The sequence below is a fragment of the Hippopotamus amphibius genome, chromosome 4, assembly GCF_030028045.1.
Source record: "Hippopotamus amphibius kiboko isolate mHipAmp2 chromosome 4, mHipAmp2.hap2, whole genome shotgun sequence".
Taxonomy (NCBI): domain Eukaryota; kingdom Metazoa; phylum Chordata; class Mammalia; order Artiodactyla; family Hippopotamidae; genus Hippopotamus; species Hippopotamus amphibius.
In genome coordinates, this window is record NC_080189.1 from 173,926,993 (window position 1) to 173,945,797 (window position 18,805).

Consider the following 18,805-nt stretch of genomic DNA (forward strand, 5'->3'; position numbering starts at 1 on the left):
CAGACTGATAATATTGCTTATAAGTATATTAAGATATGATGAACTAAAAAAGAATAGAAGACAGGGCAACAGAAGAGCATAGTGTGACTGGAAATATGAAAAGAAAAAGAAAGAAGTAGAAATATATAAAAGAGATGAAAAGAAGGTAGGAGAGATACAATCAGCACTACAAAAAACAGCTAGAAACAGAAATATATAAAAAGGCTAAAAATAAAAATAGAATAAAAATGGAATTAAAAAAATGTTATAAAATGTGTAGATCCCTTAGGACTAAGATCATAATTAATAAAAACAAAAAAACAAAAAAACTAGAACTGACCCCAGAATGGACCAGATCAATAGAATTACTACTAATATTTCTGTTTCCTTGGGGTCTCAGCTATAAGTGTCCTTCTACCTGCCTTGGGCTTTTTGTATTGCTCTGAGACCATCAGAGCTTCCTTTATTGTTCGTCTGTAAGCGCAGGTGTGTGGGGAAAGAGAGGGTACAATAGTGGCTCCTTCCCCTGGGAGTGAGTGAGCAGTGGCACCCTAGCTGGTCACGGCAGCTTGGGCGGCTCAGGCTGAGAGAGCAACTCCAACCGCGGCTCCTCCCCCCTGCTACGACTCCGCCGTGGTGCCCTGCGTTGGTCACAGCAACTCAGTTGGCTGTGGCAGTGCCTGTTGCAGAGGGATGCTGGTGGCTCAGGTGTAAACAGAATGTCTCCAGAGCTGGGCCACTCTGCGGGCTTTTGGCTCTTGGCTGCAGGCACTCTAGGCCAGCCCCACCCAGGGGCCTTTGTTATCCCTGAGTGCATTAGCCAGGCCCAGAGAGGTCTTTCCTTTGTCCGAGAGAGAGGCTACACCTGCAGCTCCTCCCCACTGCTTGTGAGTCAGCAGTATCCAGCCGTACCCATGGCCGCCCAGCTTTCTACAGTAGGCACTCTCCACTGCGGACTTCTTCCCTCCTGTCCTCTCAGTCCATCCCCCACTGCCAACAATGTTTCTCACCCTAAACCAGTTCTCCAGTTCCCACATTTCAGCTCCCAGACCCCCTCGTCAGCTGTGAACCAAAGTCTCAGTCTGGACACGCTGAGCTGTGGTGCGGACCCTCTGTGTGTTTCCCACTCTTTCCCGTCTGCCACAGCTCAGCCACTTCACCCTCTTTGAACAGTCCCAAATGCATCCCTTCTGACTCAGGGAAATTTCCCATTGGAGAAGGGCCTTCCCCATCAGATAAGGGACGTTTCCCCGAATTCGGCAATCTCCCCCCTCTTTCAGATCCCCCCGCCCCAGGGTGTGGGGCTTATCCCTTTCCTTTCTTCTCCTCCTTTTTCTCCTTTTTTTTTTTTTCCCTCTGCCCTACCCAGTTATGTCGTGATCTTTGCAGTCCCTTCTGGTGTCTGAGGTCGTTTGCTGGTGTTCAGCTGGTTCTGTGTGGGAATTATTGCATCTTTTGGTGTATTCCTGATGCATCTGTGGAGAGGGACGCATTCCACGTCCTTCTGCTTCGCTGCCATCTTTCTTCCCCTGCTGCAGGTTTTTTCTTTCTTTGTATGTTTGTTTGCTTTTTTTAATATAAATTTATTTATTTATTGGCTGCATTGGGTCTTTGTTGCTGCATGTGGGCTTTCTCTAGTTGCAGCAAGTAGGGGCTACTCCTCGTTCTGGCGTGTGGGCTCCTCATTGCTGTGGCTTCTCCTGTTGCGGAGCACAGGCTCTAGGTGCGTGGTCTTCAGTAGTTGCAGCACATGGGCTCAGTAGTTGTAGCTCGTGGGCATTAGAGCACAGGCTCAGAAGTTGTGGCACACGGGCTTAGTTGCTCCATGGCATGTGGGATCCTCCTGGAGCAGGAATTGAACCCATGTCCCCTTCATTGGTAGGCAGATTCCCAATCAGTGTGCCACCTAGGAAGTCCCCTGTTTGCTTGATTTTTTAAATTTATTTAAATGGAAGGATTCCAAGCATATTGTTCTATGCCTACCTCTCCCTGGACCACAGTTTTTTAATGAGATGACCTATATACAGTCAGATGTACAAATCTTAAGTGTATGGCTTGATGAATTTTTACATTTATTGATTGTGTTCTCCTTCACATATATTATAGCCATATAACCACCACTCAGATCAAAGTATAAGACACTCAGAGAAGCCCTGTTCCCCTTCCCAGTCAATAGCCTTCTGATGTTTTTTTTGAAGCCTGCTTTGAAATCTATGTTCTCTTGGCATAGGTGTCACTAAGTCACCAAGTATTTGGCGCTTGCTTTGCCTGCAGATCTTCTTGGCATTATAGGGGTGAAAGCAAGCATAGGGTGTGCCTGGCATTTTCCACTGCACACTTCGTTGCTATGGTACACTGCACCCTTGGAAGGCAAGCTCCACAGGCTTCACTGGCCCATGGTCATCAGGGAACAGGGAGGGTAGTCAAGCAGACCTGGGCTAGGTGAGCGCACCACACTTCCATCGATTCTGCTGGGAAGGTAACAACATGCCTGAGTAGATACTCATTTCAGCACTGCAGACAGCTCGAGCATCATCTTCTCATGGTCCCCTTGCTCCTCACGTCCCAGGGAAGCCATGCACAGCAGGCCCAGGTGAATGCTGCTCCCCCGTGGGCCTGTGTCATAACTGAGGAACCTGAGCACAGGAAATCCCTAGTCTTATGAGGGGCTGCAAACAAATGTGCTCAACGTTTTCCCCACAGGGAGACATTAGCTTTATTTTTTTAATTGTGATGAAATTCACGTGGCATAAAATTCACCTTTTTAAAACATACAGTTCAGTGGCCTTAATACATTCACAGTGTTGTGCCACCACCACCTGTATCTAGTCCTGAAGCATTTTCATCTCCCTAAAAAACAACTCCATCCCAGTAAGAGTCACCCCCAATCTGCCCCTCCCCTCAGTGCCTGGCAACTACCAATCCACTTGCTGCCTCTATGGATTAATCTATTCAGGATAGTTCATAGAAAGGCAATCATACAATATTGTGACCTTTGGGATCTGGCTTCTTTCATTTAACATAACGTTTTAGAGGTTCATCCACATTGTGGCATGTCAGTGCTTCATAATTGAGGCATATTTGGGTTGTTTCCACCTTTTGGCTATTATACATAGTGCTGCTATAAACATTCATATGTAAGTATTTGAGTACTTGTTTTCAATTTTTTAGGTATAACTTGAGGAGTGGAATTGCTGGATTGTATGATAATTCTGTTTAACTTTTTGAAGGACCTCCATGCTTTTCTCCACAGCAGCTGCAATATTTTATATCCCACCAGAAAAGTACAAGGGTTCCAGTTTCTCCATATACTCAGCAACACTTGTTATTTTCCATTTTGTTATTGCCATCCTAATGGGTATCTCACTCCAGTTTTAATTTGCATTTCCCTAATAACAAATGATATTGAATGTCTTTTCATGTGCTTATTGGCCACGTGATTATCTTCTTCGTAGAAATATCCAAGCCTTTTATTCGTTTTGTTTGTTTGTTTGTTTGTTTATTGGCAGTGTTTGGTCTTCATTGCTGCACACGGGCTTTCTCTAGTTGCTGAGAGCAGGGGCTACTCTTCAATATGGTGCATGGGCTCCTCATTGTAGTGGCTTCTCTCGCTGTGGAGCACGGGCTCCAGGCTCGTGGGCTTCAATAGTTGCAGCACATGGGCTCAATAGTTGTGGCTCACGGGCTCTAGAGTACAGGCTCAATAGTTGCGGCACACAGGCTTAGTTGCTCCGTGGCATGTGGAATCCTCCCAGAGCAGGGCTCGAACCCATGTCCCCTGCATTGGCAGGCGGATTCTTAACCACTGCGCCACCTAGGAAGTCCATCAAGTCTTTTATTCATTTTTAAAATTGTGTGTCTTTTTGTTGTTGACTTGTGAGAGTTCTTTATGTATTCTGGATACAAGACCCTAATCACTAGACCCTTATCAGATATATGGTTTGCAAATATTTTCTCTCACTTTGCAGATTGTTCTTTGATAACATTATCAGATGAACCAAAGTTTTAAATTCTGATGGAGTTCAATATACCTATTTTTTTCTTATGACTTTTGTATCATACCAAAGACACTATTGCCAAATCCTAGAATGTAAGCAAAGCTGCTCCATGCCTCAGAGCAGTTTTGGAAACATCCATGAACATAGCTGCTGATACTCAGCTTTGCTCAGAAGATATGCAGAAACACTGGAATTATCTCCCAATAGGCCAGCATGCAAAGGCTGATATGAGAGAGCTGAAAAAAGAGTCTTTGTACCCGTCAGGGGCTGCGTCCAGCTGTCCCAGAGTGAAAGACTGCTTTCTCTTGATCTGGTCATATGAGCCAGTCTTCCTTTTCAGCTTAAACTGGCTTGAACTGGAAGTTCATTTCCTGCAAGTGATTGAGTCCTGAGCAATGTGGTGATGTACAGTGGTGGTCCTCTGCTCTCCTAAGTTTTCATAAAATCGCTGACAGCAGCTGGCTCATAACTGATGTCAGGCAGCAAAATAACCCCCCAACAAATGCCCCTCACCAGCTCAGTGCCAGACTTGAACTCCCGTCTTATGGTAAGATGCTTTACAGGACACCTGAACTGCCTACCTCAGATGCCCTTCTTACCTGGCCCAGTGGGTTTGGTCACGCCAAGACACCCCTTGATGCGCGTTCTCTGTGTTCCTCTGCAGTGGGGCCCTGCCCCTGGCTGTGCTTCCATTGCTGGGATATCTGAGGATTCCCCAGGAAAGCCCTTTGGAATGTGCCCATCGGGGCTGGGTGGTCAACCTTGAGCTAGGAGGTGGCACCGTCCTTTGTTTCTATATCCCAAGGCCTAGACATTGATGAGAATACAGAGTTCAATAAATGTTCATTTTTAAAAAGAACAGCTGATAATAATCATTAGCATTGACTTAAGTGCTAGTTCATTCAATCCTCAGAGTAGCCTTATGTGATGGCATTCCTAATTTACATTTGGAGAAACTGAGGCATGAGGCTATGAGCTTTCACGTCCATGGTCACAGAGGTTGTAAATGATAGAGCTGAGATACAGGCCTAAACAGGATGGTGTAGTGCTCACGCCCTTTTTACAGCTGCCCGAACGGGTGATAAAGTCTACCTTTACTTGGCAACGTCCCATCTTCTTTCTTTAGTCCATTGTATACCTGCTGATTTTCTTTAATTAAGTGTTGGTATATGTTTTCTGAGTCAACCAAGTATGCATTGTGTTCCCACTCTGTGCTCAGAGCCCCTTGTAGGGACCCTGATCCTTGGCTTCCATTCTGCTCATTCTTCAAATGGATGTGTGTTGTGTTGTGCTGTGTGTGGGTTTAAGCCATTCCAATGAAGATAGGCAACGAATCCCCTCCAAGAGTTCACTTCGAATTTTATCTACTTCCTGTTTCCCCAAAATAATCACCGGATGTGTACATGCACTCTTAAAAGTAGTCCCATGACGAGCTATGAATATTGGTCCTGGAGTCTTGCTTTGTTTTTCTGCGGGTGGAGTTGGCAATATCTGTATCTAGCCCTGTGGCAACTCCTGGATCTGTGAAGAAGCCTCTTCTTACCACCAAGCACTCTATGTTGGCAACCAGAGTGTGAGGTTCTTGGGCCTGAGTAACTGCAGTATCTCTGGCTGGGCAGTGTAGGAAGGGAATGAGTGAGATGGTGAATAGAAGGGTGGGTATTTTTTCTTGTTTTTATTTTGATGGCGCTGGGAATAGCCATTGAGATACTTTCTTAGTCCAAGAGCCCAAGGAAACTTCTCACCACTGTGGTTCAAGCAAAATCCCCTTGCCAGGGGTGGGCTGGAGGGGGTGCTGCTGTCCTGACAAACAGGCCCATTAGTAGTTGTCTTCAAACTTTTTGTTCATATACCTCCTAAAAGAATTTTGGAAAACATAAATTTTAAGTCAACATCTAGAATTTCATCGTAAATGCAGATGATAAAGATGGATTTTTAGATACTGTAAGTGTTGATATTTAAAACAAAATGATCATATCTATCTTCTAAATGTACCCAATGGAATCTAAATACCATAGCAATTTGATACCCACGAACCATCACCCATTTAAAAAACATGTAAACAAGATTTTCTTTACCTGTCAGAAATTTCATATTGTTTCATTTTCTTTTGGAAAGTGTGTATCCATTCCACTTCCCCCACAGAAATTTATACTAATACATTTTATACATGTCTTTCTTTGATCACGTTTCTCCTACAACAAAATAAATATATATAAATGTATATATTTATAAATTTAAATTTAATTTTTTGAATTTGTGATCATAAGGCTTAAAATTTTTTAAAAATTTCTTTCTGATTGAGTTATCCTTCAATTATTAGAAGTATATTATTGATCAAAACCACATGAATATGTAACAAATTTGGATAAACAGGAAACACCTAAAAAGTGAAATTTTTTTGAAAATACATTCCTAAATGAGATGAATGGAGCTTTATAACTTTTTCTAATTAATTTATCATTGAATGAATGTTACTTATTGCTAGAAAGAATTCGGCTTAGAATTAGGAATTCTGTTCCTATTTTTCATTTGAATGTAAGCACGCAAGCAGCCTTGTTTCTATAAACAGGCAAATGAGAATGGGAGGAAATTTTGTTTAGCATTGCCACTCAATTTGCTGAATGTCTTCCAAGTTACATGCCCCAAATCACAGTGCAGTTTCATCATGTGTGGTTGGAGGTTGGGGGGGTGGGGGGGCGAAGGGGAAGCTGGGACAAAGTGAGAGAGTAGCATAGACATATATACACTACCACCTGTAAAATAGATAGCTAGTGGGAAGTTGCTGTATAACAAAGGGAGATCAACTCGATGATGGGTGATGCCTTAGAGGGCCGGGACGGGGAGGGTGGGGGGGAATCGCAGGAGGGAGGGGATATGGGGATATGTGTGTAAATACAGCTGATTCACTTTGGTGTACCTCATAAGATGGTACAAAAGTGTAAAGAAATTATATTCCAATAAAGAGCTAAAAAAAATACATCTTTGTATTGTGTGAAAAAAAATTATATTTAATGACTGTAGTAAGCTAAATAAGCCCCCCCCCCCCCCAACTCCCAACCACCAATATCTTCACATCCTAATTCCTGGAACCTGGGAATATTACTTTGCATGGCAAATGAGACTGTGCAGATGTGATCAAGTTAAAGATCTTGAAAGAGGGGGTTAAGCCTGAATTATCCATGTGGAGCTGACGTAATCAGCATAACAGAGCAGCCATAAAAGAGGGACACAGGCAGAGTCCCGTGAGCAGAAGGTGATATGAGGACAGAAGGAGAAAGAGTTTCAAAGATGCTGTGCTGCTGGCTCTGAAGCTGAAGGAAGGAAGCGGCCATGAGCCAGAGAATGTAAGGAATGCATCACTAGAGCTCGAAAAAGACAAGGAAAATTTTCTCCCCTCGGATCCTCTAGAAGGAACCAGCCCTGCCCATACCTTCATGTTAGCTCAGTGAAACCGCTTTCAGACTTCTGACCTCCAGAACCATAAGAGAATGCATTTGTGTTAAGTCACTAAGTTTGTGCCGTGTTGTTATAGTGAAGAGGAAAATTAGAAACTTGCACTCAGCTAAAAATAACTCCATGCTTGCTCTGCTTTTGTAGAATATGCTTGCTGCGCAGAGAAAAACAAAAAAACAGGATGACCTAGCAATCCAATGTAAAGGTAAAATGTTTTGCTAAAAATGCAGTGTTCTGCACCTGCTCTTGTAAGTTCCTGTTTGGAAACTTCCCTGCTCTGCAAAACCAAGTAACCAATCTACCCATCTGTAAACACGTGCACTGACCCCTATAAAAGTAAAGCTCACCCTGAGCTTGGGGCCCAGAACTTTGAGGCGTTAGCTCATCTGGGGCCGTCAGCTTAATAAACCTGAGTTCTCCAGCCCTCTGAGTGTGGTGCTTGGTTTCTCCACAGACCGATTTCTGCAACAGTAGCAGCTAAAGGAATCTAATACGTTATCAGCTGGCAGTTCAGTTACATCCCACTAGTAAGTTAAGAATTGGCAAGCATGACCACCATATCTTTATTTCAGCCCATGGGGAGTGGCAGGGGAAGAGGAGGATGCATAGAATCCAGGAGTTGCCACATCCGTCACATGATCTCATCTAGTTAAAGGAAACGGAGAAATGTCGTTTTTTCCTAAGTGGCCATGTGCCAGCTCTTTTAGGAGCTTCTATTACTATAGAAGAAGGGGAGGATGACTTTAGAAGGAAAGTGTGTCTGGCTTAGAGTTGTTAAGGGAGAGATGGTGGTGGCATCATTACCCATACGGAAAAGTGGAAGATGGAGAGGGATTTGGAGTCGTTCAGCAACAGGACCTGAAGGGTTGGGTGTGGCGAGGGGCGGGAGGCAGTGAGTCAGCGCCTGGATTTCTGGTTTAACTGAGCGGGAGGCTGTCCTGCTCTCCGCAGAAGTAGGAACCACTGCGTAGAGCATGCTGCAAAGTGTAGGAATAATATACGTGCCTTATCAGAACTGTAGGTTTATGTAAATATTGACTCTCATTGACAGGTTTCTGTTAAATTCATTAAGGGGAATGTTTTGTTAAAGGGATAGAAGAGAAGTTGCTGAAGCCGCACTTGGCAATTTCCTGCCCTCACTTCTCTTTAGCCACCATGACTTCCTTAGGATACGCTTTACACTCACTCCAGGAAAACGTTTCAGCGGGGATGTCCTCATGCCAGAGCTGGGTCATTAGCTAAATGGCATTCGATCATTTGTATGCATTGTAGTGAGACAGCTGAATCCCCAACGAAATGGATCTCCTGGGTCCTGTTTCTGTTGATTGTTGTTGGCTGCTTTATATTAACTCTATTTTTATTTTCCCTCACGATAAATGTAGTCTATTCTCCTTATAGAAAGAAGTCAGGGGTAGAGAACAAATGTATGGATACCGAGGGAGAAAGGAGTGATGTGGGAGGAATTAGGAGATTGCAAATAACACATATACACTATTGATACTATGTATAAAATAGACAACTGAGGGGAACATACTGTTTAGCACAGGGAACTCTACTTAATGCACTGTGGTGTCTTAAAATGGGAGGGAAATCCAAAAGGGAGAGGATATATGTGTATGTATGGCTGATTCATTTTGCTGTGTAGTAGAAGCTAGCACAACATTGTGAAGCAACTATATGCCAATAAAAATTAATTTAAAAATCATAATAAAATAATAGTACACTTTTATTAGAGTAGCTAAAGTTAAGCAGGACTGATGATTGCAAGCATTGGTGAGGATGTAGAGGAGCTGGCATTCTCACACACTTTTGGTGGAAATTTCAAATAATACAGCCACTGAAATAGTTTGGCATTAAACAAAAAATAGTGAAATATACACCTACCATATGATCTAGTATTCCACGTCTAGATATTTCCACAATAGAAAGTGAAGCATATAGCCATACCAAAAAAAAAAAAAAAGAAAGAAAGAAAAAGAAAGAAAGAGAAGTCAGAAACTTCAGAGAAATAGAAGGAAGGAGGAAGGTGACACGTAATCCCACCAGCTAAGGTTCCCCCCTTTATCAGCACCGTGTTGGATTCCTTTCAAACTTATCTCTATGCATTTTTAACTTACGTATTCTGCATCTTTTTCTTAAGTAAACACCATAATATAATTATTTTTCACAATTTTGATAGCTTTACAGTAGTCTGTGTTGAGCATGTACTATTTTATTTTTTACTTACCCTCTCTTACTGGGCATTTAGATTGTTGCTGATTTTTCACTGTTACCTATAGAGCTGTGAGGACTAATGAAGTTATTTCTGTATTTAGCATCTGTTCCTCAGAACTAACAGAAGTGAACTTTTTGGATAATAGGATATGAATATTTTAACGGCTTTTCACCCATAATTTGACATTACTTTCCCAAAGGGCTGTATCTATTTATATTTTAAGGATCCTATGTGAAAATGTTGGGTCTTATTTAGAATGTGATGTTCACCAAGTGGCCCAAGGCATCCAGTATACAGCGAAATAAAGGAGAAGCTGTAACTGGGTGAGACCAACATTAGAACTAATTTTTAAAATTGCAGTTGAGCTGATAGAAGAAAAAGTTTGCATGCATTTGCTTTATGACACCCTGTTCATTCTTTCAATACATACCCAATAAGCCCTCCCATCAAACTCAAAATCACACAGGCTGAGGAATAATCCTAGTAGATTTCCTGTCATATGGATTTTTCCATCACATGTTATCTCAGCAGTCACTTGAGGTAATGGCATTTTACATGTGAAGATGTGAAGCTTAATGACTTAGCCAAGAATACATAGCCAACTAATGGTGGAGATGGGACATAAACCCAGGCTTGTGGCTGCTTTGATTGGACTTATTAAGCTACTGCTATATTCAAAACAGCGTGATAAGCATCATGAGAGACAGGTGAGAAAGCCAGGCTCCCCCTAAGAGCTTGCACTTAATTAAAGGAGATCAGAGGCATCTGATGCTTAAAAGGATCTGTTCTTCTGCTCAGGCTGCCAGAACAAAGCACCACAGACTTGGTGGCTTAAACAACAGAAATTTATTTTCTTACAGTTCTGGAGGCTTAAAGGCCAGGATCAAGGTATTGGCAGGGTTGGTTTCTTCTGGGACCTCTTTGCATGGCTTGTAGATGGCTGTGTTCTCCCTGTGTCCTTACGTGGTCATCCCTCTGTGCGTGTCTGTGTCCTAATCTCCTTTTCTTAGAAGGACACCAGTCATACTAGATTAGGGCTCCATCCTAATGACTTCCCTTTAGCTTAAGTAATTAAGTAGTTAATAAGGTAACTTATTAAAGACCCTGTCTTCAAATATAATCACCTTCTGAGATCCTGGGGTTTAGGGCTTCAACATATGGCTTTGGGGGACACGATTCAGCCCAGAGCAAAAGGCCATAGACTCAGAAAGTTTGTAAGTCCTCAGTTATGAAATGTGGCTAATTCTAAGCCAGTGCCTCTCAACCTCAGCTGCGCTTTATTTATAAAAATTTTTAAATTTATTTATTGGCTGTGTTGGGTCTTTTTGCTGTGTGGGCTTTCTCTAGTTGCGGCAAGCGGGGGCTACTCTTTGTTGCTTTGTGTGGGCTTCTCATTGCGGTGGCTTCTTTTGTTGCGGAGCACAGGCTTTAGGCACACAGGCTTCAGTAGTTGTGGCACATGGGCTCAATAGTTGTGGCTTGCAGGCTCTAGAGCGCAGGCTCAGTAGTTGTGGTGCACGGGCTTAGTTGCTCCGAGGCATGTGGGATCTTCCTGGACTAGGGATGGAACCCGTATCCCCTACATTGGCAGGTGGATTCTTAACCACTGTGCCACCTGGGAAGCCCTCAGCTGCACTTTAGAATCACCTAGGGAGTTCTTTTAACAAATAGCAATGGCCCCCAAGAGTCTCACTTGACTGGTCTGTGAAGCACCTGACAAAGGTGTTTTTTAAAAGCTCCTTGGTGATTCAAATGCTCATCCAGGACCAGGAGCCTCCTTGAGCTGAAATACCAAAGAGATGCCTGAGCTGGTTTTATTATCTGCAACTGTCCTGCTCTCTGTCCAGCCAACACCTAGCTTTATACATAGAATACCTTCGAATCAGCAAAATATCAGAGCAGCGGCTCAGTTTTGAGTCTCCACTTCGTGCACACTCAGCTTTCTCTTTCAGTCATTAAAGGAGACAGTTGTTCATTGAAGGCCTGTGGTACACCAGACACTATGCTGATATGAGAAGCTGAATAATGGCCCCCAACGATGTTCACGCCCTAATCCCTGGAGACTCGAAGAGGGAGATTATTCTGGATTATCTGCATGAGCAAAATTTAATGACAGAGCTCTTAAAAGCAGAGAGCCTTTCCTAGCAATCATCAGAGAAATCTGACATAAGAAGAGCAAAAGAGATTCAAAGCATAAGAGGGACTCCATCCACCACTGCTGCCTTTGAAGATGGAACAAGGGGGCCACTAGCTAAGGAATGCGAGCAGCCTCAGTAACCTGGGAAACTGGGCAGCTGGGAAAGTTCAGCTCTCAACCCACTTCAAAAGTGGGCCCTCGGGACCCGCCAGCGGCCCACCGACGGTCTGCCGACCTGCCCAGCTCTCGCGTGCGCCATGTCTGGTTCCTCCAGCGTCGCTGCTATGAAGAAAGTGGTTCAACAGTTCCGGCTGGAGGCCGGGCTCAACCGCGTGAAGGTTTCCCAGGCAGCTGCAGATTTGAAACAATTCTGTCTGCAGAATGCTCAACATGATCCCCTGCTGACTGGAGTATCTTCAAGTACAAATCCCTTCAGACCTCAGAAAGTCTGTTCCTTTTTGTAGTAAAACGAATCTTTGCAAGGTTTTCTAAATCACTTTTCATAAACCGGTGAATATTCACAGGAAAGCTAAATTTGAAGCCTGTACAAAAGCCTGTCTCTGTAACATGTGCCATACTATACAATTCTACTTGTCAGTCCTTAATGTCTACCTCTCTGAATATTCATGAATTTCTGTTTCACAAGGGTAATTATTTTATATACACTGGCGGAAGCATGCAATAAAATACTTAGTATAAAAAAAAAAAGTGGGCCCTCAGTTCTATAACTTCAAGTCATTGAATTTTGTCTACAACCTGAATGAGCAAGGGGAGCATTCTCCCCTAGCAGCTCCAGAAAGGGATGTAAGGAGCACGGCCCTGCAGACCCTTGGTTTTAGCTTAGTGAGACCCAAGTCAGACTTCTGACCTCTAAAACTGTGAGATTATAAATTTGTGTTGTTCTAAGCCACTACATTTGTGGTAAACTTGCTGTAGCAGCAATAGAGAACTAATATAGTTTAAAGGTGAAAAATAAAGTAATTAATAACATTCTCCCCATTGCCATGGAGTTTAGCAACTTAAGCTTGCAAAATTCATAAAAGGAGTAACAAATCAAGTTTGGAATAACTAAAGTCTTAGGCTTAAGTTTTTTAATTTGAGGGCCCTGGGTGTTAGGTGGTATGTGAGGCCCAAATTATGTACTTTTAAGTGTAAACATAACTTTTATATGCACTGGGAAACCATATATATATATACAGACATATACATCTTATTTATCCATTCATCCATTGATGGACACTTAAATTGCTTCCACATCTTGGCCATTCTAAACAATGCTGCAGTGAACATAGGGGTGCATATATCTTTTCAAATTAGTGTTTCATTTTCTTCAGATATATATCCAGGAGAGGAATTGCTGGATCATATGGTTGTTCTACTTTCAGATTTTTGTGGACCCTCCATGCTGTTTTCCATAGTGGCTGCACCAATTTACATTCCCATCAACAGTGCACAAGGGTTCCATTTTCTCCACATCCTCACCAACACTTGTATCTCTTATCTTTTTGATAATAGCCATTCTTACAGGTGTGAGGTGATATCTCATTATGGTTTTGATTTGCATTTCCCTGATGATTAGTAACGTTGAGCATCTTTTCATGTGCCATCTTTATATCTTCCTTGGAAAAATGTCTATTTAGGTCCTCTGCCATTTTTAAAATAAATTTATTTATTTATTTATTGGCTGTGTTGGGTCTTTGTTGCTGTGCACGGGCTTTCGCTAGCTGCGGTGAGTGGGGGCTACTCTTCTTTGTGGTGCATAGGCTTCTTATCGAGGTGGCTTCTCTTGTTTCATAGCACAAGTTTCAGTAGTTGTGGCACATGGGCTCAGTATTTGTGGTGCACAGGCTTAGTTGTTCCAAGGCATGTGGGATTGTCCCGGGCCAGGGATCGAACCTGTGTCTCCTGGTGGATTCTTAACCACTGCACCACCAGGGAAGTCCTGCAAAATCTTTTTAGTTTGATGTAGTTCCATTAGTTTATTTTTGCTTTTGTTTCCCTTGCCTGAAGACACATACCAAAAAAACATTGCTAAGACTGATGTCAAAGAGTGTACAAACATAGGCATATGTTTTCTTCTAGAAGTTTTATGGGTTCAGGTCTTACATTTAAGTCTTTAATCCATTTTGAGTTGATTTTGGTAGATGGTGTGAGAAAGTAGTCTAGTTTGATTCTTTTGAATCTAGCTGTCTGACTTTCCCAGCACCATTTATTGACGAGGCTGTCTTTTCAGAATATCGTATATTCTTACCTCTTTTGCCATGGATTAATTGACCATATAAGTGTGGGTTCATTTCTGGGCTCTCTATTCTGTTCCATTGATCATGTGTCTGTTTTTGGTACAAGTACCATACAGTTTTGATTACTGTAGCTTTGTACTATAGTGTCAAATCAGGGAATGTGATACTGCCAATTTTGTTCTTTTTCAGGATTGTTTTGGTTATTCAGAGTATTTTTTGCTTCCATACAAATTTTAGAATTATTTGTTCTAGTTCTGTGAAAAATGCCATTGATATTTAATAGGAATTGCATTGAATATGTAGATTGCCTTAGGTACTTGTAAATAGTATGGTCATTTTAACAATACTAATTCTTCCAGTTCATGAGCACAGTATGTCTTTCCATTTCTTTGTATCATCTTCAGTTTCCTTCATCAGTATTTTGTAGTTTTCTGAGTATAGTTTTCTTTCACCTCCTTGGTTAAGGTTATTCCTGGGTATTTTTTTCTTTTTCATGCAATTGATTATTATTGATTATATATAAATGGGATTGTTTTCTTGCTTTCTCTTTCTGATAGTGCTTATTAGTGTTTAGAAAAGCAACAGAGTTCTGTATATTAATCTCGTATCTTGCAATTTTACTGAATTTGTTCATTAGTTCTAATAGTTTTTTGGTGGAGACTCTAGGTTCTTCTATATATAGTATTGTCATCTGCAAACAGTGACAGTTTTATTTCTTCCCTTCCAATTAGGATTCCTTTTATTTCTTTTTCTCATCCGATTGTCATGGCTAGGACTTCCAATACTGTTTTGAATAAAAGTGGCAAGAGCAGACATCCTTGTCTTGTTCCTGATCTTAGAGGAAATGCTTTCAGCTTTTCACCATTGAGTATGATGTTAACTGTGGGCTTGTCATATATGGCTTTTATTATGTTGAGGTATGCTCCCTTCATATCCACTTTGTGGCAAGTTTTTATTGTAAATGGATGTTGAATTTTGTCAAAAGCGTTTTTTGTATCTATTGAGATGATAATATGATTTTTATTCAATTTGTTGATGTGGCATATCACATTGATTTGTATGTATTAAACCATTCTTGCATCCCTGAGGTAAGTCCCACTTGATCATGTTGTATGATCCTTTTTATGTATTGTTGAATTTGGTATTCTAATATTTTGTTGAAGGTTTCTGCATGGATGTTCATCAGTGATATAGGGCTGTGGTTTTATTTTTGTGTGTGCTATATTTGTCTGTTTGGGGGATCAGGGTAATGCTTGCCTTGTAGAATGAGTTTGATCATGTTCCTTACTCTGATTTTTTTGGAATAGTTTGGAAAGGATAGATTTTAACTCTTATTTAAATGTTTGGTAGAATTGACCTGTGAAACTGTCTGGTCCTGGACTTTTGTTGGTTGGGAGATTTTTTTTTTTAATTACTGAATCAATTTCATTAATGGGAATGGTCAGTTTATATTTTTTATTTCTTCTTTGTTCAGTCTTGGGAGACTGTACATTTCTAGGAATTTGTCCATTTCTCCTAGGTTTTTTCATTTTATTGGCATATAATTTTTCATAGTAATCTCCTACAATCCTCTATATTTCTGTGATGTCAGTCATAACTTCTTTTTCATTTCTGATTTTATTGACTTGGGCCCTCTCGTTTTTTCTCAGTGAGTCTGGCTGAAGGTTTATTGATTTTGTTTATCTTTTCAAAGAACCAGCTCTTAGTTTCATTGATTTTTCTGTTGCTTCTTTGGCCTGTATTTTTTTAATTTCTGATCTTTATGATTTCTTTCCTTCCACTAGCTTTAGGTTTTGTCTGTTCTTCTTTGACTAGTTCCTTTAGGTGTAAAGTTAGGCTGTTTATCTGAGATTTTTTTCTTGTGTCCTCAGATAGGCTTCCATCACTATAAACTTCCTTCTTAGAACTGCTTTTGCTGCCTCTCATACATTTTTGATCATTGTGTTTTTGTTTACATTTGTCTCCAGGTATTTTTTAATTTCCTCTTTGATTCCTTCAGTGACCCATTAGTTGTATAGTAGCATATTGTTTAGCTTCCATGTGTTCATGTTTTTTGCAGATTTTTTTCCCTTGTAGTTGATTTCTAGCCTCCTAGCATTGTGGTAGGAAAATATGCCTTGATATGATTTCAGTCTTAAATTTACTGAGACTTGTTTTGTGACCTAGCATGAGATCTATTCTGGAGAATGTTTCATATGCACCTGAAAAGAATGTGTATTCTACTGCTTTTGGATGGAATTAGTCCATTAGGTCTAATGTGGTTTTTTATTTATTTACTTATTTATCCATTTATTTATTTATTTTTGGCTGTGTTGGGTCTTAGTTGCGGCACATGGGATCTTTCATTGTGGCACTCGGGCTTCTCTCTAGTTGTGGCGCACAGGCTTCTCTCTAGTTGTGACATGCAGGCTTCTCTCTAGTTGTAGTGCATAGGTTCTGAAGTATGTGGGCTCTGTAGTTGTGGTGCACAGGCTCAGCAGTCGTGGCACATGGGCTTAGTTGCCCTGCAGCATGTAGGATCTTAGTTCCCCGACCAGGGATCAGTGTCCTCTGCATTGGAAGGCAGATTCTTTACCACTGGACCACCAGGGAAGTCCTTGTATCTTTAGTTTTAGAAGATCTTTTCTTCTAGTCTTCACATCATTCTCATTGACAGTTGCTGTGTAAATAGTTGTAATTTTGGTATGCCCATGGGAAGAGGTAAGCTCAAGTTCTTCCTATTCTGGCATCTTGGGCACTCCCCACATTCTGCACTTTCTGATGGAAGTTTCTGGTAAAAGGAGAATGAGGACCCTGTTACTACAGGTTGATGGAAAAGGGAAATTTTTGTAGGTAAAATATAGGAAGGACTGATTATTTAGAAAGGGTAGACTTTATATAAAGAAAAGAATGTAATAATAGCTCCTCAGACTTCAAAGGAATACCTATCCTCTTCCACCCTCAGCCCCCAAATCTTCTTAATTGTAGGACGAAAGCTCCTGATAAAATCATGTGCACCAAGTAAGGAAGTGCTCAAAATTGAAAAAAAGAAGAAATTATGACAATGATGGGGGCACGTTAAAGGGACACAGGAGCCAACAGAAGGAGCTCCAAGTGGCCAAAGCTGGAACAATTTGAGGAATAAAATAAAGTAGTATTGGATAATAATCCAAATATTAAAAAAAATCCATAAGTCCATACTAATATAAGTAAATGATTCAATAAATAAGTGGGGGAGCAGAAACAAACCTCCCATGAAGAATGTTGAATAATAGGTAGATGCTCTACCCTCAAGGCATGAATGGAGCACAGCTTTCCACCCCTTATGTGTGTGTGCACAGTGACCTCCTCCAAAAGATGGTGGAGAAGGCTGGGTGAGGATGAGGGTAACTTTATACTGGAGAAACCTGTCACACTCTCCCTCAGTCAGGTGATCAAGGTTTTAGCATCATCTGTGATAAGGCATGTGGATGGTAAGTTTCTTCAACAGGATGTGCTAAGAAGAGCACTTCCACTCTGGTCTTCCTCCCCAAGGATGTGATATTAGACATGTCACCCCACTCTAACCATGAGAAAGCATCAGACAAACACCAACTGAGGGACGGTCTACAAAATACCTAACCAGTAATCCTCAAAACTCTCAACGTCACCCAAAACATGGAAAGTCTGAGAAAGTGTCATAGACCAGTGGCATCTACAGAGACATGATGACTAAGTGTAACACAGTGTCCTGGGTGGAATCCTGCAGCAGTAAAAAGACATTAAATAAAAACAAAGGAAATCTGAGTAAAGAATGGACTTTAATAATAATAATACATCAATATTGGTTCATTCATGGTAACAAATATACCATACTCATAAAAGCTGTTAATAATAGGGGAAACTGGGTGTAGGATATATGGGAACTTTCTGTGCTATCTTGACAGTTTTTCTGTCACTCTATTCTAAAATAAAACAATTTTTTTTAAGTAAAAAATAATCATATGCACCTTACAAATGGTTTTTCCATGTTACCACATATGTTCCATAGAGTAAGAAGAATCTTTCTACATTTTCTGAATGGGAAAAGGAGCACTGTGTGTGTGGATTTGGGCACGGCCCCCAGAGCAGTTAAAAGGAAGGCGCATTTATTCTTCAGGTAATTTAAAAGTAAAAGCACTCACCATACTTTTATCTTTTTGTACACCATTTTCTCTGCCTCACATTAAAGCTATTTGGTGTTCTAACAGTATGTTTCATTTAACAAAGTACATTCTGTGACCATTTTGAGTATACTTTTGGGAAATAAGAAAAAAAATATGTATCATAGAAAACAGATGGAGCTTTGGTACTTGCCTGAGTTGAAGGCAAACCTGGTTTGACCCTGGGCCTCTGGGATCCCAGCTCTAGCCCTTGCCATTTAGAAGCACTTTCCACATTAGGATAGGGAGACAATTGTAAATCCATCTGCACATGGAAATAAAAATGGGTGCATTACCCTCTGGTCCATCAGAGGGAGAACAGGAATCATGTATCTCATCTTAGCAATGGACTTGATGGCGCAAATATTTAAGTACTTTGAGATGTAGTCAAGTTCTTTATCTTTGAATGAAACTAATTTATTCATTCAGGGAAAGACTGACAATTTTTCCAAGCAGCAATTTATTTCTAGTCCTAGGGAATATTCGACTGGTGGTTAAAAAAAAAAAAAAAAAAGTTAAAGTGTAGTGAGTAAGAGTGTCTGTATGTATTTAGTTGTTGATGTTTTAGGGGAGCCTCGGCCTCCTCCCCAGGGCACCTCCTCACGATCCCTCTCCTCACT

At 41.1% G+C, this 18,805-nt stretch overlaps 2 protein-coding genes across 2 annotated transcripts in view; both read left to right on the forward strand.

The window, feature by feature from the left end:
* The window catches only part of KCNK13 (potassium two pore domain channel subfamily K member 13), a 109,636-nt gene that overhangs the window by 49,933 nt on the left and 40,898 nt on the right, over window positions 1–18,805 (forward strand). The window lies entirely within an intron of this gene.
* On the forward strand, window positions 12,000–12,342 carry LOC130850843 (guanine nucleotide-binding protein G(I)/G(S)/G(O) subunit gamma-5-like). Its single transcript, XM_057730238.1, has one exon. It carries the CDS (start codon window positions 12,043–12,045, stop codon window positions 12,247–12,249), a length of 207 nt encoding a protein of 68 aa, XP_057586221.1. The 5' UTR covers window positions 12,000–12,042; the 3' UTR covers window positions 12,250–12,342.